This window comes from Lacerta agilis, chromosome 7, assembly GCF_009819535.1.
Source record: "Lacerta agilis isolate rLacAgi1 chromosome 7, rLacAgi1.pri, whole genome shotgun sequence".
NCBI classification, from domain to species: Eukaryota; Metazoa; Chordata; class Lepidosauria; order Squamata; family Lacertidae; genus Lacerta; species Lacerta agilis.
The window spans coordinates 83,532,386-83,554,094 of NC_046318.1; the positions used below are offsets into that span (position 1 = coordinate 83,532,386).

Below are 21,709 nucleotides of genomic sequence, written 5' to 3' on the forward strand. Positions count from 1 at the left end.
GTTGAAAGGAGCTGGTAAATCACCCGATCCGTTCCTTTTGTTCACAGAAAGGGGTGCAAACCCCATGCTCAGAAATCCATCCATGCAACACACATGGAGATGCATCTGAAGGAGGGATCAGGTGCACATCAAAAACAGCTCGCAGGGCAAACCCTCCAAATGCCTCCAGGAAGCAAGCCGGGTCATAAATCGGCACATTTATGAAAGGTAAAGGTAAAGGGACCCCTGACCATTAGGTCCAGTCGTGGACGACTCTGGGGTTGCGGCGCTCATCTCGCTCTATAGGCCGAGGGAGCTGGCATTTGTCCGCAGACATCTTCCGGGTCATGTGGCCAGCATGACTAAGCCACTTCAGAGGGCAACCAAAATGGTCCAAGGCTTGGAAACGATGCCTTATGAGGAACGGCTTAGGGAGCTGGGTATGTTTAGCCTGCAGAAGAGAAGGTGAAGGGGTGATATGATAGCCATGTTTAAATATATCAAAGGATGTCATAGAGGAGGGAGAAAGGTTGTTTTCTGCTGCTCCAGAGAAGTGGACACGGAGCAATGGATTCAAACTACAAGAAAGAATATTCCACCTAAACATTAGGAAGAACTTCCTGACAGTAAGAGCTGTTGGACAGTGGAATTTGCTGCCAAGGAGTGTGCTGGAGTCTCCTTCTTTGGAGGTCTTTAAGCGAAGGCTTGACAGCCATCTGTCAGGAATGCTTTGATGGTGTTTCCTGCTTGGCAGGGGGTTGGACTGGATGGCCCTTGGGGTCTCTTCCAACTCTAGGATTCTAGGATTCTATGATTTTATGCTTCTGGCGAACCAGAGCAGCACATGGAAACGCCGTTTACCTTCCCACCAGAGCGGTACTATTTATCTACTTGCACTTGAGGTGCTTTCAAACTGCTAGGTTGGCAGGAGCTGGGACTGAGCAACGGGAGCTCACCCCATCTTGCGGGGATTTGAACCGCCGACCTTCTGATCGGCAAGCCCTAGGCTCTGTGGTTTTACCCACAGCGCCACCCGCGTCCCTCGTGTCAGGGCTCAGCCCCAAACTCTGCTCACCGATGAAGTCTTTGCTAAATTAACAGATTGTCTCTGGACATAAGCAGAGCATCTGTCCCCCATAAACCAAATGAATACAGTTTGCCCACCAGCACCCTAGGCATGCACAAGCTCCCACCAGGAATGGCTTTTCTGTAATTTACAGCTAAGCATGACGGTGTCCCCCCCCCCCACACACACACACTACAGCACCTCTTTTTATAAACCAGGCAACGTCTCGAAGCAGGTGGGGGGAAAGAAGCAACTGCCAAGAATTTACTTCTTTGCGCATCTCATAAACTGTGGAACTTGGCTTCCGGCGGCTGACGCCATTGCGGGTGGTCGTGGGCTGCTTCGGCTGCGAAGCACCCAGTCCATCCCGGGGGTTAGGAGCCCTGCTACCGCAAAGCGGGGCTCCGGTTGGGGTGCGGGAAGAGCGTCCCGCACCCTGGGCTCCCCGGCTGTGCCCGTTGTGGCTCCGAACCCTTCCCCCGCTCCCCCTGTAAAGGGGGAGTGGGGGTGAAGGGACGACGGAGCCGGGCTATAGGGGACATGCCCCAACCGGGATGTAAATGCGGCGACAAAGCCTGTGATGAGCGTCTAAGTTCTACCTGTCCTTAATGAGCTGTTAAGAACCCAGAGGCGGTGAGTAATTGATTGACTCTTTGTATTCCTGGAACGATCTGGGGGAAAGAAGAAAGGCAGCCCGCCTCCCTCCCTTCGGGAGATGAAAGGAATTAACTCTTTAAGTGACTGCTGCTACAACAATCGATAGAAAGTATCTGGAATTTGAAAACTGAGACTGTTGAGATTTCCCTTCGGGGGTTAACTGGGGAAAAAATATCTCCATTTGAAGTTTTGGTCTTTATACTCCGGCATCGGAGAAATGGCGACGACTTGGACTTTCGTGGGAAAAAACTGAAACAAAGAAAGGAAGAGACAGGAACTGAAACTTGATACTCACCCTCCCTCCTAAAATGTTGGACTTTGCGCTTGCACTGGTATCGAGCTCTGGTTTGGAGGATGAGGAAATGCTTACTGTCTTGCAACTGGAACTGCTTAATCGAAAACTACAAATTTTGAGTGGAATTATAAATGAAAAGAACTTACTTTCCACAGAAGAGGCTTTTCAAAAGTTTTACACAATGGAAACAAACTTTGGCAAAGAGCTGGGAGGGGCGCTTGAAGGATGGTTCGAGATGGCTGGGCAACTCCGAAAGGAAGGGGGGCCGGTTTCTGGGGGTGGCAGCCCTGGAACGGGAAAATTTACAATATCCAGACTCCGAGGTGGCAGCTCGGGGGCAAGGGACAAGGAATTAAGATTTTTACAAGAAGAAGAAGAAGAAGAAAAAGAAACGGAGAAACCCAGAATGGAGGGGAGGAACACCCTGAGGCTCGATGCGGGGTTTGTTGTGGATGCAGCCTGGACCTGTGGACATTTAGAGGAAGACAATGGGAGATTTGGTTCTGGTGAAAGACAGAAAAAGACAATGGACAGAGGGGGAGTGGGTTGAAATATTAAATGTATAATCCAAATGGTCTGCCATGGTATCCGAAATCGGAGTGTGAAGTCTGTTAATTACAAGTTTATTTTAAATAAGTAAGGAGATATTGAATCTTAAGTCAAAAGCAGCATGATAAAGGATAGAAGAAATAAGTTTAGCTATAAGAATACTTGGTTAAGATCTAGGTTATAATGCAAAGATTAAGACAATTGTGTTTTTTCTTTTTAAGTAAAGTTAAATTTTTTACAGAGAAAAGTTGTTAAGGAAATAGTATATTGATTTAAAACCGAAGGTGTATAGGCGGGGGAAGTCAAAAGTCAAGATTCAGAACTAGAAATTTTTTTTTTGCAAGGTATATAGATAAGAAGAAGAATCCTGACATTATGTGTATTTGTATTTGTTTTTGTATTTGTAGGTGTGGGGTTGGGTTTGTGTTATATTATGAAAATGCTAATAAATTCTGTTTTAAAAAAAAAAAAATAAACTGTGGAACTCACCCCTGCAGGAAGCAGTGATGGCCAACAACCCAGGTTGCTTTAAAAGGGGATTGGTCGAATTCATGGAGGAGGAGAGGGCTGTTGATGGCCACTAGCCACAACGGGTATGCTCTACCTCCACAGCTGGAGGCAGAAATGTTTCTGAATGCCAGTTGCTGGAAACCACGGGTCTTCGTGTTTGAATCCTGCTTCCGGGTTTCCCAAATAAAGGCATCTGTTCGGCCGCTGTGAGAACACGAGGCTGGACCAGATGGGCCACTGGCCTGACCCAGCAGACCATGGCAGAGGGTGCACTGCACCGAGGTTTGCAAACTCCTTGACAAGGCAGAATCCGAACCTGAGACTTCCTGGTGGTTCATTGCTCAGTCAGCGTCAGAGCGAGACGGTGGCCTCTCGCATGCCGCAAATCCTTCAGCGCAGCCTTAATCCTTTTATTTTTGCATCTGAATAATTGACCGGTCTCCTTTTCATCATCTTCTCTTTTATTTCTCTCTACATCAAGTGATGATTAGAGAAGCCTCCTGGGATTCGTCTCCAGGGTCTGCCTTCCATACCTCCTCCACTTTGCAGCTCAGTTGGGGCGGGGATAGGAAAACAAAACGCCAGAGGGTATGGAGAGCCAGCATCCTGTTCTCACAGTGACCAAACAGATGCCCCAATGGGAAACCAGCAAGCAGGATTCGAACACAAGAGCAATTCTCCCCTCCCGAGGTTTCCAGCAACTGGGATTCACAGATTGCTGCCTCCAACTGTGGAGGCAGAGCATAACCGTCTTGGCTAGTCAGCATCACAGCCCTCTCCTCCTCTTCTAAAGCCTCCTAGGGATGCGGGTGGTGCTGTGGGTTAAACCACAGAGCCTAGGGCTTGCCGATCAGAAGGTCGGCGGTTTGAATCCCTGCAACAGGGTGAGCTCCCGTTGCTCAGTCCCAGCTCCTGCCCACCTAGCAGTTCGAAAGCAAAGTGCAAGTAGATAAATAGGTACCACTCTGGTGGGAAGGTAAACAACGTTTCCATGCGCTGCTCTGGTTCGCCAGAAGCGGCTTAGTCATGCTGCCCACATGACCCGGAAGCTGTACGCCGGCTCCCTCGGCCAATAAAGCAAGATGAGCGCCGCAACCCCAGAGTCGTCCACGACTGGGCCTAACGGGCAGGGGTCCCTTTACCTTTAGGTTGGGGCCATCCCTGCCTCCTGCTGCAGGGAGTTCCACAAAACCACACCAAGGGCATTCCTGTGCTCTTCTCGACAATACAGAAGCTGGAGGAAACCAAAGCGAGAAAGTTAAAGAGGGAGAGCACCGAAATGAGGCTCTCGCAGCCCAGCGCCACAAGCAAGCGCTGACGTTGCTTATGAGATGTTCCAGCTTCGTATATCCCCTGCTCCCGAAACTCGGCACGCAGCCTTCGACGCGTCAACTGTGCCCCAGCCTCATCTATCTGCGAGGCTGCTGTGGCGAGGAGGGACAAATTAAATTATAACCGCAAACGTGAGCTGAAAGGGGCATCAGGAAATAACGAGGCTTTCCTTCCAACTTGGTGCTCCCTATGGCTGTTTTGGACTCCATCTCCCATCAACCCCAGCCATAAGCAGAGACGGGGAAAGGGGGGAGAGCGGGGAGCCTTTTGCGTGTTTCTTCTTCTTTTTTTACTCGTAATTTCCCCCGGGTTTAATTTGCTTCCAGCCATGTCGCAGAGAGAGAGAGAGAGAGACGCTGACCTTAGTTCTGAACTTGGCTAAGGAGCAATTAGGAGAGAGAGCTCTCCGCTGAAACTTGCTGAGCCAAGAGGCAAGGCTGCCTGGCTGGCATCTTGCACCAAAAGTGGGGCTTGGGATTCATGGAGCGTGATCGGAGGTGGGGTGGTTTATTTTGGAGTTTTTCGGTCCTCTAAACACCAAAGGCTATGCTTCTTAGAATTTCCAAGCTAGAAAAAAAAATTATACTGTCTGGCGTTCCAGAAACCACGGAGAATGTTCTCTGGCACTCAGAAACAAAAGCTTAGGCAGACAAATGATACGTGATGAAATTATAATGCTTATTTTCCTCCGCGTTGAGTAGGTGCAGGTGCAGCTGCAGGCTGCGCTAAACACTCTCATAAACGTAATAATCCGACAGCCAAATTAAAAGGCAGACCAGCGCTGCAAACACACCTCCTGGAACTGGAAGGGGAGGCATCAAAAGAGAAGGTCTCTGCGGCCGATCCGCTCATCAAGACACTATCATGGCTATCAAAAATCAATTTTCAATTTGCAGCTGCCACATCCTTTGGCTTATCCCCCCCCCCCCGGCTCCACAGGACGGCCAGCAGCTGAGGGCATTTCCTCCACCAAGAGCACCTTGTCCCTCCGAACCATCACGATTTGTGGAAGTGATTCAAGAGCCCATCAGAAATAATTAAAATGCTTTGTTGCCCCAACACATCCAACTTCCTTGGGGGGGGGTGGGAATGTGTTTTTGCAGTGAGGAAGGAGATGGGGACATGTATTGCCAAGTGCGGGGTGAAAGAGTGGGTCACTGGAAAGACCTGTGAACATATAGCAAACAAGTCACGGTCATATAACCACCCAGCAAGCAAAACGGAACAAATGTGCAATGAAGACCAGACATAGTCTAACCTCCTCCTTAAGTTTTCTGGAAACAATTCGGTTGTGAATGCAGCACAAAGAGGCAGTCTGGAGGAAAAGCCCTATAAGAAAACTATTTAGGAGATGGTCTGACCCCACAGAAGCTATGAGAAGGGGAACTGGCAGCGTTACACGTGCCTCATAATATCCGTTCCGCATTTATAGGAGATTCATCTTTTAGTGTGGCAGTCCCTACACTTTGGAACTCCCTGCCTATGGAGATCACGCAGGTTCCTTCACTGTATTCTTCTCAGCCCCTGCTAAAAGCGATTTTTTTGTTCAGGCAAGCCTACCCAGGTTTTTAGAATATTGGGGTGAATTTCAATCTGTTTTTAGGTAAAGGTAAAGGAACCCCTGACCGTTAGGTCCAGTCGCAGACGACTTTGGGGTTGTGGCGCTCATCTCGCTTTACTGGCCGAAGGAGCCGACGTACAGCTTCTGGGTCATGTGGCCAGCATGACTAAGCCACTTCTGGAGAACCAGAGCAGCGCACAGAAACACCATTTACCTTCCCGCCGGAGTGGTACCTATTTATCTACTTGCACTTTGACGTGCTTTCGAACTGCAGGAGCAGGGACCGAGCAACAGCTCACCCTGTCGCAGGGATTCGAACCGCCGACCTTCTGATCGGCAAGCCCTAGGCTCTGTGGTTTAGACCACAAGGCCACCCATGTCCCATGTCCAACCTGTTTTTATCCCCTTGCTATTTCAACCCTTCGTCAAATTATTGTTGTCATTTTTCTTATTACTGTTGCTTTGTTTTTGTTTCTTTGTAAAGTACTTTGAGGGTTTTTTTTTCTACAACCAAGCAGCGTAGAAATTTTATGAAATGAATCAAGTACCACCCATCGCATGAAGTGGGATCCTCCCAGTCAAATCCCAAGATGCGCCTTAGAAAGAGAAAGGAGGCCATTTCAGAGGCAACTCAGCAGGAACTATTACGCAGTGGGGATTTTACAGAGGGGCTGCACTCCCGCAAACCCCTCCTCCTTTGCTGCTTCCTGGTTTTTTGTGGGTTGGCCTGACCAGCAGCACCCTGCAGCTGCCCCCAGGCTGGTGTCCTCTGCTCCTTCACATCCCAACCATTTGGCACACAGTTAGACCCGATTCTCTGCCAGCGCTGTGCTTGCACCCGAGTGCACCCCTTTCCCCCTGCCCTGCAAGATCAACTTTGCTCCCGCCTGGGGCGCAATACACACTTCTTCAGATGTAATTAAGCAAACACGGCAACCCCGCCGGGCACAGGGGAAGACCCCCGCGGAAAGCCACCTGTTGCCGCCTCCCAGCTGATCTTTAATTACTACTGACACTGATCGGGCTAATTGCTATTATTAATTATATTAATGATCACTGTGCGCCGTTCTCAAGTGGATTGCGGGGCTCAGATGCCGAACTCCGGCTCAAATTAGCGACAAGGAAGTCCTCCTTCCGTATCCGGATCGCTGTGGCTCTGAGGCTGCAGCGACCAGAGTTTTTGCCAGCCATTCTTTCTCAAGAGGGAGGGAGTCACCTCCAGAAACCCACTCCAGCTTTTCTCCCTCACCGCAGCCTGCTCAGAGGAGGCTCTCCTTGCCTGGGCAGGATTATTGGCTCACAAGCCATCTGCAAACAAGGCGGGTACCTGAAGCAGGCAGAGCTGTGATACACCAGCCATGATGGGCATCAACTGAGAACAGGGAAACAACCAGCAACTCTTCCTTGTGCATTTCAGGAAACTGCTGCAGCCTGCAAAAGGGGGTGGGGGGCAATGCGGGGAGGGACTAGGTCCACCTGCGCAGCAGATTAGAGTCTTCTGCTTGCATTCCAGTTAGCTTTGCACTGCCCCAGAGAAACGGCCTGCTTTTGCAAAGCAGGGGACCCTGGCATCTTGCATCCCACTAGAGAATGAATGAATGAATGAAGGAATGAATGAATGAATAAATGAATGAATCTTTATTTGCGCCAGCCATCGGCCATAGCAATAAAACAACAATACAATATACAAATAATAGAAATAAAAAGTCAATTTTATAAAACACGTTTTAGAGTTTTGAATCAATAAGATCCACAAAGTGGATCTTACTGTGATTGCCCCTGCTAAAAAACCTTGCAAACTTTGCTGTCACCTGCTCATCTTCATCTGCCAAGAGAAAGGACACCGTGGCAGTGGTTGGGTGACCACGAATGGACAATAAAAATAGGGGTGATAACCTCATTCCTCAAGTCTTTATAAAGAGTGCAAGTCAGAAGGGCATGTGCCACCGATTCGGTACTATCCCACTAGAGAGATGCAGGTGAAAATCCTCGCAGGATGGAGATTCCAGGAAGGACAGGATGGGGGGCGGGGGGAGTAGCAAAGACTAGGAAAGTTTTGGGGAGGCTCAAAAGCTCACAAGGGAAGGAAGATACAAAGAAAGGGAGCAAGAGAAACAGGCAAGGCAGGCTGAAGCCTATGGATACAGAGTCAGACCCTCTTGGTTCATTGTGGCTAGCTAGCAGTCTCTAAGGCAAGGACCATCCAGACCAGGCATAGGCAAACTCTGCCCTCCAGATGTTTTGGGACTACAATTCCCATCACCCCTGACCACTGGTCCTGTTAGCTGGGGAACATGGGAGTTGTAGTCCCAAAACATCTGGAGGGCCGAGTTTGCCTATGCCTGATCCAGACATTTGCTGGACCACAACTGCCATCACCCCGACTGCTGGCCCTGCTGGCTGAGGCTGGTGGCAGTTGCAGTCCAACAACTTCCGCCAAGACACAAATTCCCCATCTGTGCCATCCTGAGGCTGGCAGGGCAATCGCAGCATCTTGCCCCCGCAAACAAACTGCAGAGCGGCCACAAGCAAACCGCCCTTCGTGGAGGAGTGTGCAAAAACAAGAAAAGGAAATTTTAAAACACCTAATGCCACCAGCCAAAGCTCATATCCCTCCCTGCTCCACAGGGTCCTTAGGCAGAGCTCAGAGCAAGGCCGGCCTCTGCTCAGACAGCTCCGACCACTAGGCCGCGCTGCCAATTTTAAGATTTAGTGTCAGGAGTATAACGTATTCCTGGACACCGCAGAGTTAGACGCAGACTTTTCTGGAAGCTTCTGGCTGTTGTGTAATTGACTGGACAGCACAACGCAGGAACTCAGCAACTCACTGGATAACTATATACAGTATTTGTTGAAGCAACTAGTATCCATAAGTTACTATTTACAGACTTTACAAAATAAAAGAAACAAAACATAAAATCTTTTCCTCTCTGTCTCTCTCTCTCTCTCCTGACCACTTTCTCACACCAACACCTGCACCACACACTAACCACACTAACCACCAAGCTCTCACACAGAGCTCAGTCTTTAGGAACTCATTGACCAATCACAGGTTGTTGCTAAGGGTCTGAGAGAGAGCAGATCTGGGCTTTCTGCCAACTAGTTAATTGCTTGGAGATAGACAGCTGCATTTCTGCACGTAGGCAACTCTGAAATCTCTAACAGCCAAGCCCCGGAAACCAGAGACCTGTGATGTCACATGACGCCACAGGTTTCAAAAGCCCCGCCGCACAAGGTTACCTTTCCGTTTCTTCCTTGACGGTGGCGAACTGGGAGGGCTGCCGGTGGGTCCGGCTCTGCTCCTGCACTTTCTCCCCGCCGCCCTCCGGCTCCTGCTCCTGGGAGGAGCTGGTGCTGCCCTCGCGGCTGACATTGCTGCTGCGCCCGGGGCTGTTCTCGGTGGATGCCCGGGGGGACTCGGTGTTCTGCTTCAAGGTCTGGAGCTTGGCCAGGGGGATGATGTCGCAGTTCTGGGGCCGGTGCCACACGGTCCGCTGGGTGGAGGCATTGTAGTAGTAGAAGCGTGAGGTGTTGGGGTCAAAGAGCTCCCACCACTGGTTCTCGTTGGTGCGCTTGATGCGGACGCCGGCGGGGGGGTCCCAGACGCACTCCCCCGTGATCAGGTTGGCGTACATGCGCTCCCGCGTCCGAGGCTCTATGATTTCCACCCATTCCAGCCTGGGGAAGAGAAAAAGAATCACAGGAAGGCATTTAGAAGCTGGTTGCGATCAGTGTTGTGATTGCAGCCCTGGGCGTCCCCAGGTGACCTCTTGTCTAGGCATTGGCCCAGACCCGGAGATGCGTGTTATTTTATTAAATTTTCTGTTTTACAATTTAAAGTACTCATTGTTACATCCTTAAGATATCAATGGCTTCCCTTCTTCTCTTTCCATGGTTCATTTTGCGAATCATAAAATCCCTGTATATTTTACAAAAACTACAGGTGAAACTCGAAAAATTAGAATATTGTGGAAAGGTTCATTTCTTTCAGTAATTCAACTTAAAAGGTGAAACTAATATATGCGACAGACTCATGACATGCAAAGCGAGATACGTCAAGCCTTTATTTGTTATAATTGTGATGATTATGGCGTACAGCTGACGAGAACCCCAAATTAACAATCTCAACTTTGGGGTTCTCATCAGCTGTACGCCATAATCATCACTATTATAACAAACAAAGGCTTGACCTATCTCGCTTTGCATGTCATGAGTCTATCTCATATATTAAACTCCAGTAGCTAATGAAAACAATTGCTTACATAAATGGACTTTCCCACGATATTCTAATTTTTCAAGTTTCGCCTGTATATAGGGTTTCCATTCTACGGTGCTCCTTGGGTTCTTTTAATGCCCCGGTTTCAGAAAACAGGAACGTCAAGTTGCCACAACCACATTATCCTGACCCTGTGAACTAATGCAGTCTAAGACATAAGCAATCCCTATTGCCCTGGGTTTTTCCATTAAATATATATAGATATATATAGGATTCCCCACCCCCTTACAAAGAAATAGAAGCTGCTCTCCCAATGTGGTGAAAAGGGGACTCAGGAAATTGCAGAAGACACATTTAAAAATGAAAACCTAAACTTTTCCCAAAAGTATAGTGCTCATCAGCATGGTATGCCGTCGCTGAACAGAAGCAGGAAATAAAGCCTTCATCCAGGACAGCTGCTATGCAGATGGGGACGAACGCTGCAAAGGGACTTTCAGAAGCTTGGCGTGGGTTCTGCTCTTTGGCTCAGGGCTGGAGAAGCTCGGATCACAGAAATGGAAGGGTAGGAAACCAGCACCCAACTCACCAGGCGCCCCAAAACAAGGCAGGTCACACACACCCTGTGACCAGTCTACACAGTCCAAATGACAGCATCTCACACCCCAGCGAGGTGCTCAGGAAACAGATACAGTGGCACCTTGGTTCTCAAACTTAATCCGTTCCGGAAGTCCGTTCCAAAACCAAAGCGTTCCAAAACCAAGGCCCGCTTTCCCACAGAAAGTGGATTAATCCGTTCCAGACTTTTAAAAGCAACCCCTAAAACAGCAAAATAGAAAATTCGTTCCAGTAGCACCTTAGAGACCAACTGAGTTTGTTCTTGGTATGAGCTTTCGTGTGCATGCACACTTCTTCAGATACACTGAAATGGAAGTCACCAGTCGTTAACAGTAGTCTACATGATTTCCACACCTATCAGCTGATCCCCCATTCCCACCACCCTTCTGAGTAATACCCCTCCCCACTCCCTCACAATATATATGGGTCTAATGACTTCCGTTTCAGTGTATCTGAAGAAGTGTGCATGCACACGAAAGCTCATACCAAGAACAAACTCAGTTGGTTTCTAAGGTGCTACTGGAAGGAATTTTCTATTTTGTTTCGACTATGGCAGACCAACACGGCTACCCACCTGTACCTAAAACAGCAATTTAACATGAATTTTAATATCAAACGAAACCACTGCAATAAACAATGTACTGCAGTCACACAATCAGCCCATCAGTGGCTGAGCTGGGTTCCACACAGTCACAAAAACAAACAAAAAGATCCGCAAAAAACAAAAATCACAAAATGGACAGACCTCAGCATAACACTCAAAACACTCAGTGTGGCACTCAAATCGGAAGCATAACACTCACTTGCGAGACACTACGCAGAATTAGGGTAGCAGCTAAAAGACTGAAATTTGAGCTGGGAGGTGCTGAGATCAAGCACCCCCCCTGCCACCAGTCCACCTCACTCCTTCCACCTGCAATATGGGGATAACACTGAGTTATCGTCCCCCGGACTGCCCTTGCGACAGCACAGCTTTGGGGTCCGCAAAAGTAGGGGGCGTCGTATACAAGGGTGTGTCTTATACACGGAAAAAATACAGTATTTAAGAGAACACTGTAAACATCTAAAAACTTTGGCAGGAATTGACTAATGCTTGTAATGTATGAAAAACTATGGGAAAATTGATTATTTTTTTAAAAAAACAAATTACAGAGAAAATAAGATAAACTGGGGGTGGGGTGGAGGATTGATTATGGTAACCATGGAAGGGTGGAGGGAAGTCAAAGGATTCAGAGAATCCTAAATGAAGAGGGGAATGATGTGTTTGAATTTAAATTTGTTATGTAAAATACACACACACACACACACAAAAAGAATTGGGGCCAAGGAGGGGGAAAGAATTGTGACGAGGGCTGCCATTGTGGGGAAGACAGCAAGAGCAGCATCTGCAGGTGGGACGTTCTCCTAGGGAGCAGGGAGGGTGCCCTATACTGTATTTTGCTCAGATTTAAATTTAAATTTAACGCCTCGCCTCAGAGGGCTCTGCTTGTGTAGTTTCCTAAGATAACGCTCCAGAATCGCTTTGAACATTTGAGAGTGCTATCTAATTGCAAAATATTCTCCATTATTCATTATGGCAGAGCTGGCCCATCTGAACAGCCTCGTTTGAATCATTTAACTGCCTTCACCATATATAGGGCAGTGCTTTAAAAATGAATGGGTGAAACGTGGATTTTTCTATTTCTTTACCCGGGGAGCTTTCTGAACGTTCAGCACCGGAGAGGCGCAAGTTCTGCGCATATCTAGAGCGTGCGCCGCGGCGCTCCTCAATCAGTGCTCTCGGCTTGCCCAGGCTTCAGCTGCGGGGGTCGAAATGTTTAATTAATTTCCAAAAGGGATTCCTTTTGGGAATTATAGGTGCAGAACTACCCAAACTGTACAGAAATTTATTCGTGTATGCGACTACGGCGGCAAGAATGTGATTTGCCCCAAAATGGAAAGAAGCAGGAGTCCCCGCAAAATAAGAATGGATACAAAAATTTACGGAATACGCGGATATGGCGAAACTTACCGCAATAATGAGAAATCAAGATAACAAACTTTCTTTTTATAAAAGAACGGAAGTGGTTTATTGAAATGTATATAACTGAATATTATAAGCAAAAATAAAATAAATCAATCAATCAATAAGAAATGTTTAATTAATTTACTTTTCAAAACGCGTCTGCCCTAGCCATGCAGCTCATGCATCCTTTACTCAAACACTTAAAAATTTATTACAAACATATTTATCCAACTTGTTCTTTCTATCTCTCTTTTTTTTTTTTGCATGTCTTGAGTTTATCCTGTATGCCCATACAATGCTGGTTTCATAATCTCCATCTAGCTTCCGAGGAGAACTTAAGAGCAGGCAACTTTTCCTAGGGAAGAGGCAAAGTTCCTATTTAAGCCTAGATCGTCCTTCCTTCGGCTTTCTTCGCACCCTGCCCTCTGAAAGCGTAATGACCTCATTCTTAGACTCTTGTGTTCCGGGGCTGTGTGTGTGTTAAAGCCTGCGAGATGCGCCAATTGATCCACATGTCAAAAATTCTATGAGTTGCGTCAATATTACCGTATTGGCCTGAATATAAGCCTCGCTTTTTTCCCCAAATTCCGACCGTGAAAAGTCAAAGTGCGGCTTAAATTCGCTACCTTACAAAAATTGGCTTTTACGATATTGCTGCTGAAACAGACATGCGGAAAAATGGAACGGGTGTGAGTGCCCTGGAATTTTAAGGGAGCGGCTTATATTCAGGTATTCTCTCTCCCCCCCCCTTAATTTTAAAGGTGTGGCTTATATTCAGGTGCGGCTCATATTGGGGCCAAAACGGTACTACAGTATCTGAAACTGCATAGGCAGGAAACCAAGTCTCAGAGACAGGAATCTCAGAGACAGCACTCACATTTTGTAGTTTACTTGGTATTTCTCTTAGCGTACTTCATTGCATGTTCCTTTTACATGTGTCCAGGTGGCATCTCCTGAAGCTGCTGCTCTGCCAGGGGCACATTTTGCATTCAGCTTCTCAGGATAATCCCTTCTTCTGAGCCCTGCCACATCCGGCTCCACATCTCTCTCCCCCCAACAATTCATGCATTGCAATCTGTCCGTCCGTCCGTCCGTCCCCCCCACCGTTCCGCTCTAGTTCAGGGTTTTGCCAGTCCAAGCTCTCCCACCTGCGCTCTCAAAACAAGGTTTGATTCCAGCACGCACCGCCAGCCAGCGACCGCCATGCCAGATCGACCACGCTTGACATTTGCAAGCCGGTGTGTGTGTGTGTGTGGCTACGATGCCACTCCAGCCTCCATGCAACACTGTTGGGCAACAGCAGCTGCAGGTTCTGGAAGAGAAAGCTTAGCTCGGCCAATGCCCCTCTGGATCGCTCGCAAGGCGAAGGAGGCACTGCTCTCGAACTCCGTCTCGACTGACTTGGCTGCCTACGGAATCAAGAGCTGCTTGATCTGAAATCGAGGCGATTATGAAACCATGATTTAAATATCGCACAGGGTTTGGTTTGAGCCATTTGTTGAAATGAACCGTCCAAGTTTGCAATTCGTGTTTTGTTTTGCTTTCAAAGGAGCATGCGGACTCGCTGGTGGTTGCTATAACAAAAACCTTTGTTTGCAGCTAAACAGAGACTTTATGCTACCCGGGAGCACAATCTCGTGCCTTTGGCTAATGCAGCACCCTTCCCTTCTGCACCACAGAGTTTGCATCTGTTTAGATAAGCAAGTGCAAAGGGAAGAGTTTCTCTCCCGTTCCCTCAATAATATACACCAAGTGCCCAGAATTTGCAAGACGCAGAGGTTGGTATTTATTGGGTGGAACAGGTTCCCTTCCTAAACACACACATTGCATGGAAAGGAAATTCACACACAGTCTAGATCTGTGTTCCCCAACCTGGTGCTCTCCATATGTTTTAGCCAGACATTACATCACAAATTTCTTTTTAAAAGGGCATGAGCTTTTACCCACTCGGGTTGATTGCCAGGGCTATGTACAGTGGTCCCTTTGTTCTCAAACTTAATCCGTTCCGGAAGTCCCTTCCAAAACCAAAGCGTTCCAAAACCAAGGCACGCTTTCCCATAGAAAGTAATGCAAAACAGATTAATCAGTTCCAGACTTTTAAACGCAACCCCTAAAACAGCAGTTTAACATGAATTTTACTACAAAATAAAAAAATAAAAAATTCCTTCCAGTAGCACCTTAGAGACCAACTAAGTTTGTTCTTGGTATGAGCTTGGTATGAATTTTACTATCTAACAAGACCATTGATCCATAAAATGAAAGCAATGAACAATGTACTGCAGTCACACAGTCAGTCAATCAATCAATCAATCAGTAGCTGAACTGGGTTCCACACAGTTACAAAATCAAAACAAAAAGAGCTGCAAAAACGCAAAATAAATAGCAAAAACAGACAGACCTCAGCGTAACACTCAAAATGGGGCACATTCGGCTTCTGGAAAAAAGTTTGCAAACCGGAACACTTACTTCCGGGTTTGCAGTGTTTGGGTTCCAAGTTGTTTGAGTACCAAGGCGTTTGAGAACCAAGGTACCACTGTACATTATAGAATTACATACACACACACTGCAGTAAAATACAGTTATGGGTTTTCAGGCTGTGGGACCCTTGCCAGTCCTGAATCTATAGCAGGGTGAGATACACATCTGTGGCATATGCACATCTCCTGCTCTCTGCCCCAAGGAAGCCACAAGGCCAGTTCAGCTTGGCCCCTGACCACAACCAGATACGGAGCAAGGACCAAGAAGTGGAATCTGGCTCCAGCTCTAGCCCAAAGGTTCGGAAGACCTGAGCGCCACCACTGGAAGAACAAAATAGAAAATTCTTTCCAGTAGCACCTTAGAGACCAACTGAGTTTGTTCTTGGTATGAGCTTTCGTGTGCATGCCCACTTCTTCAGATACACTGAAACAGAAGTCACCAGATCCTTAAATATAGTGAGGGAGTGGGGAGGGGTATTACTCAGAAGGGTGGAACCACTGGAAAAGGACTGAGACCCCCGTCCAGAAAGAGGGTGCGGTGGCACCTCTTGCTCCCTGTTCCCTTCAAGTCCCTTCTCACAACCTCAAAGCTCCTCTGCAAAGTGTGGGGCTAAAAGCCCAAATCCACATGAGGGCAGATCTGCACTATATGTTTAAAGCATATCCAGTGCACATTTAAAGCACGAGACTCCCCCCGCCAAAGAATCGCGGGAACTGTAGTTTCCACTCACAGCTACCATTTCCAGCACATTAACAAACTACAGTTCCCAGGGTTCTTTGGGGAAAAAGTTGTGTGCTTTAATTATGGGTTTAATATGCTTTAAATGTATAGTGAAACTAAGTGTGTGCATAACTTCATTTTCAGCAATATTCAGCAGATGACCTGTCTGAAATTTTCATGCCATTTTTACTGTCTGTATATATGTTGAAATTGTGGTATACAGGTATTTTTTTTAAATAAACAATCCATAAACTGCTGGAAGACTTGGGATGCAAGTCAGCTTGTATGAAAGACTGAGAGTTCGCACAGGGAGAAAGCAGACAAGAGAGGTGAACCTCCATACTTCCTGGACCATCTTTCTTCCTTCGTTGTTTTCTCATGATTATTCATTTTGTTTAAAAGTGCAAACCCCGCAAAAAGAAATGAAAGGAAGATTCAAAAGTGTAGACCACAGAGCGTCACAGCCTGGAAAGACAAAAGTACGGCACGGTTCCAAAAGGATAATAAAGCATTGACTCATACAAAGATTCCATTTGTGACTAACAAAGATGTGTAAAAATAGAAGTATTCTCCACCTGTGAGTTTCATCATTATTGAGGATAATGGTTCTATGAAGTCTTAGATGGGCTGACACCTGCATATACTTGTGGCACTCAGCAACCACGTACCTCAATATTTGTATAAGAAATAAATTCATGCCGGGGGGGGGACCTGGTTATTTGAGCTCTTTTGATTTATAAGGTAATGTTTCAATAAGGTAAAGGGACCCCTGACCGTTAGGTCCAGTCGTGTCCGATTCTGGGGTTGTGGTGCTCATCTCGCATTACTGGCCGAGGGAGACAGCATACAGCTTCTGGGTCATGTGGCCAGCATGACTAAGCCGCTTCTGGCGAACCAGATCAGAGCACGGAAACGCCATTTACCTTCCCGCCAGAGTGGTACCTATTTATCTACTTGCACTTAGACGTGCTTTCGAACTGCTAGGTTGGCAGGAGCAGGGACCAAGCAACGGGAGCTCACCCCGTTGCGGGGATTTGAACCGCCGACCTTCTGATCGGCAAGCCCTAGGCTCTGTGGTTTAACCCACAGCGCCACCCGCTTCAATAAGAGCAATCTGCTAAACCCCAGAATACAGCGATCCAAAATCCCTAGTCTGCCTTTGTGTTGACCTTCCCTCAAGTGCGAGCTAGACTGATGCTCTGAGGGTTGATGACGTCACTAATTATTTCCTTCTTCATCCCACCTTGGGAAGTGAGACATCTCTCCTTTGCCTCTCTCCTGCAGAGATGAAAGAGCAAGAATGGCTCGTTGCTTCTCCACCTCAAGCTGCCCAGAACTGGGATCTTTCGTATCCAACATCTATGTCCTATAATAAACTTAGCTTTCTCGTTTTCCATACTCAAAAGTCTCAGTGCGATTGCATCCAAGGGCAAAACGTGCTCCTCCAAGCGGGAATTGTAATGCACAGCTTGAGCTTCCGGCTAATGCATTAGAGCTCCGGATGCCAATGTCAATTCCATCCAGACACATTCTGTCCCCGTGACTTTTGCATCCATGCTTCCTTCTCAACCTCAACGCTTGGTCTCGGTCAAAATTTAGACTGAAAATGGCTCAGAACAAGTCGGACCATCGAGCTCAGCAAGTGGGTTAGTGGGGACCCTCTTCAGTCCAAAGACCACATCCTATCAGAGGCAACCTACCAGTTGGGGCAGGGGGAGCATGTTCGAAATTAGCTGGGTGCCAGGTGCGTTTTGCAACCGGCAATCGGACTTTTGCGAGGAAGTGAAGATGTCTGGTCGCAAGGTTTGGCACCTAACATCTCCATCTGGCTGGCTGGCATGCCTGTGGTGCCACGCCACTCAGCTGGCCTGCAGGGCAGCGCAGCAGGTAATTCACACAGCAGCCTGGGAACAAAAGACACACATGCTTTGTAATCTTGTTTTTGTTTTTTTTTAATGTACCTAGACATATCAGTAGTGATGTATGGAAGTGAGAGCTGGACCATAAAGAAGGCTGATCGCCAAAGAATTGATGCCTTTGAATTATGGTGCTGGAGGAGACTCTTGAGAGTCCCATGGACTGCAAGAAGATCAAACCTATCCATTCTGAAGGAAATCAGCCCTGAGTTTTCACTGGAAGGACAGATCCTGAAGCTGAGGCTCCAAGACTTGGGCCACCTCATGAGAAGAGAAGACTCCCTGGAAAAGACCCTGATGTTGGGAAAGATGGAGGGCACAAGGAGAAGGGGATGACAGAGGACGAGATGGTTGGACAGTGTTCTCGAAGCTACCAACATGAGTCTGACCAAACTGCGGGAGGCAGTGGAAGACAGGAGTGCCTGGCATGCTCTGGTCCATGGGGTCACGAAGAGTAGGACACGACTGAACGAGTAAACAACAACACACATATCATTATGGCAACCATGACCTAGATTTAAGGTGCCATTTGGCTCCTAGATTTTATATGTCAGTTTCTGACACGGCCATGCAACGGTTAGAGGTGTAACACACACAAACATCCAGTTAGCAAGATGGATTATGACAGCTTCAAGGGCACCTTCTAGCCAAACAAAAGCACCTGAGGGTGGAAAGGGGTGTGGCCACAGGAGGGAAGGGACGACGGGAGACCCACTGGCCACACAGAGTGGTTTGGAGGGCCACAATTGGTCCCCCAACAGAAGGCTCTCCATCCTCAAAAATCAAAAGAAAACCAGAGGCTTATGCCAGGCTAAACCACTATTCGAAGCGAAAACCCACATCTTTGTTTCATCCAAAAAGAAAGAAAGAAAATCCAAAGCACATTCGGAAGAGATACTTTCACAATCAAGCATATTTTGCCCTTTTTTGCACCGAGCTGCCAAACTGCCTATCTTCAGGGACAGCGTGAGAAGATCCTTTTTGATCAATGGTCTTGCATTTGTGATGCTCAGGCGACCGAGAGCATTTGTCATGACCCGCTCTATTCCAACATATATTCTGCAGTAAGGAGACCCTTCACCGTGCCCGTTCTGACAACAACTTAGATGGGAAGTGCATCGCCCACTTTCCACGACTCCTTTCAATTTACCAAACATTATTGGTGGGTCTCCGTACAGCTCAGATGGCTTGCTCCGGGAACGCAACCCGGTCAATGGGCAAGGTGCATTCGCTCTGGCTGTTTGCTTTAGCGTAACCGGTTGTGACAAGGAGGAAGGGGGAAACCCCACCCAGCGGCATATCAAAGCCCAGCGAGCATCTGACTCCAGCCGCCAGCTTCAAGGGGGTCAAATATTTCCATGGCTGTGAAGCCAAGTAAGGGCAAGGCAGTTCCTGGAGGACACAGAGACACCCCCCCTGCTTTTCACTGGGGGTGCAGCGGGACAGCGGTGGAGGAATGAACCTTCCTACGAAGGCAAGCTTTTGCTTCGGGAATTCTGTCAAGTGTTTAGAGCAACAGGGAAGGAGGAAAATGAAAGCCTTAAACCCGAATGGCTTTTACCCCCCCCCCCTTTCCTTCTTTGTCCTTCTATCGATTATGGACAGCATGCTGAGCTGATTGCCTTTGATGGTGAAAACTAAGAAGCAGGGAAAGCAGCCAGGTTGTCTTGGGGAGGGGGGCAGTTCTCTTTTGGATGCTTGCTCAGAAAACACTCTGAAAAAATGCTGCGCACTGCTGCTCAGGGGAGGCAGTGTCTTACTTCTATGATGGATCAAGGGCAAGACAGCAGGCATTTAAGCCATGTCCAAATTACACCCCCCCCCATCACTACTGCTAGCTTTCCGCAAGCAGGGATCTTAGTATGAAGGCATTCACAACCACCAGCGACATCAGTGCCTGTATACGCCCCCCCACCTCAACACAAGAAACCCCCCCCCCCCAAAATTAATGTGCTTTCAACCAGCAAGGTGCAAGCAAACTGCTATATTCTCTGTAGGGGGAAGAAGACTAGTGGGGTGCCACAGGGTTCTGTCTTGGGCCCAGTCTTATTCAACATCTTCATCAATGACTTGGATGATGGGCTTGAGGGCATCCTGATCAAGTTTGCAGATGACACCAAATTGGGAGGGGTGGCTAATACCCCAGAGGACAGGATCACACTTCAAAATGACCTTAACAGATTAGACAACTGGGCCAAAGCAAACAAGATGAATTTTAACAGGGAGAAATGTAAAGTACTACACTTGGCCTGGAAACAATGCCTTATGAGGAACGGCTTAGGGAGCTGGGTATGTTTAGCCTGGAGAAGAGAAGGTTAAGGGGTGATATGATAGCCATGTTCAAATATATCAAAGGATGTCATCTAGAGGAGGGAGAAAGGTTGTTTTCTGCTGCTCCAGAGAAGCGGACACGGGGCAATGGATTCAAAGTACAAGAAAGAAGATTCCACCTGAACACTAGGAAGAACATCCTGACAGTAAGAGCTGTTCGACAGTGGAATTTGCTGCCAAGGAGTGTGGTGGAGTCTCCTTCTTTGGAGGTCTTTAAGTGGGGGCATGACAGCCATCTGTCAGGAATGCTTTGATGGTGTTTCCTGCTTGGCAGGGGGTTGGACTGGATGGCCCTTGGGGTCTCTTCCAACTCTATGATTCTATGATTCTAAGTTCTCCCAACAGCTGCACATGTTGGAGAAACTCAACGTAAATTGAATTACTGGGGATTATTGGGTTGTTTCTGCTTTTGTTTTGATTATGCATTTTGTGTTTTTATCTTGTGGTTTATATCTTGTGAACTGCCCTGAGACCAGAAGGTATAGGGTGGTATACTTATTATTATTATCATTATTATTATTATTATTATTATTATTATTATTATTATTATTATTCCATTGTGGGGACCATAGCCTAGGTTTAATGTGCAATTTGGTGATTAGCTTATATATCTTGAGTTTCTAACACGGTCTACATGTGGGAACAGCCAAGGGTTTGCAAGCGATGCTGGGAGGGGTACCAAATGGCAGATCACTGAGGAGGGCAGAAGGAAGATGGTCTGGGGAAGGGTTTTCCAGGAAGGGGACTAAGAGGAAGCCTCGCTGCGCTTGATTCAAATAGAAGAGGAGTGTTATTCAAGGCTTAGGGAGCAGCACCAGGGACCAAAGATGAAGTGGGCAAAGGAGGGGGGAAACAGGTGAACCCATCTCCCTTCCCCAACCATGTCTGATTAGGCCATTCCAATAAACTCCACACAGATCCGCTTGCCAAGGTCAGCGGGGAGTCACAGCTGCTACGGAGGGAGCCACATGACACTGGGCCACGCAGCATCGCGCAGAGCATGCATGCAGCTTCTGCTGTGGCAGCTGCACTGGTCCGCCAGCTGCCTCAGGGTGCTGCTGGTGCAGATCTAGAGGGCCCTACGGCAGGCTTCAGTAAGCTGCCACCCTGCAGGTGTTTGAGGCTGCAATCCCCTACGGCTGTGCTGGCCGGAGCTGCAGGGAGCAGCAGACCAGAGGGTGCCAGGCTGGCAAATTCCAGAGCTTTCTGCATTAACGTAAAGCAACGCCCTGCTGAATGAGGGTCTTTCTAGAACAACAAAGGAAGCTGTCGGAGTATTTGTCCATCTAAGAGCAAAAGAAGAGGCCGCTGGATCAGGCCAATGGCCCATCTAGCCAAAGCATCCTGTTCTCGCAGTGACCGGCCAGATGCCCTAAAGAGAAACCCACAAGCAGGATTAGGGCACAAGAGCACATTCTCCTCCCTTTTTTAATGCTACCTACCTACCTACCTGTTTGTTTGTTTGTTTGTTTACTTCCA

At 47.7% G+C, this 21,709-nt stretch overlaps 1 protein-coding gene across 1 annotated transcript in view; it reads right to left on the reverse strand.

Moving 5' to 3' along the window:
* Positions 1-21,709, reverse strand: part of ARHGAP39 (Rho GTPase activating protein 39) — a 180,127-nt gene that overhangs the window by 84,827 nt on the left and 73,591 nt on the right. The window contains exon 2 of the mRNA XM_033155940.1: positions 9,190-9,627. Within this exon, the coding sequence (XP_033011831.1) occupies positions 9,190-9,627 (438 nt within the window). The remainder of the gene's footprint in view (positions 1-9,189; positions 9,628-21,709) is intronic.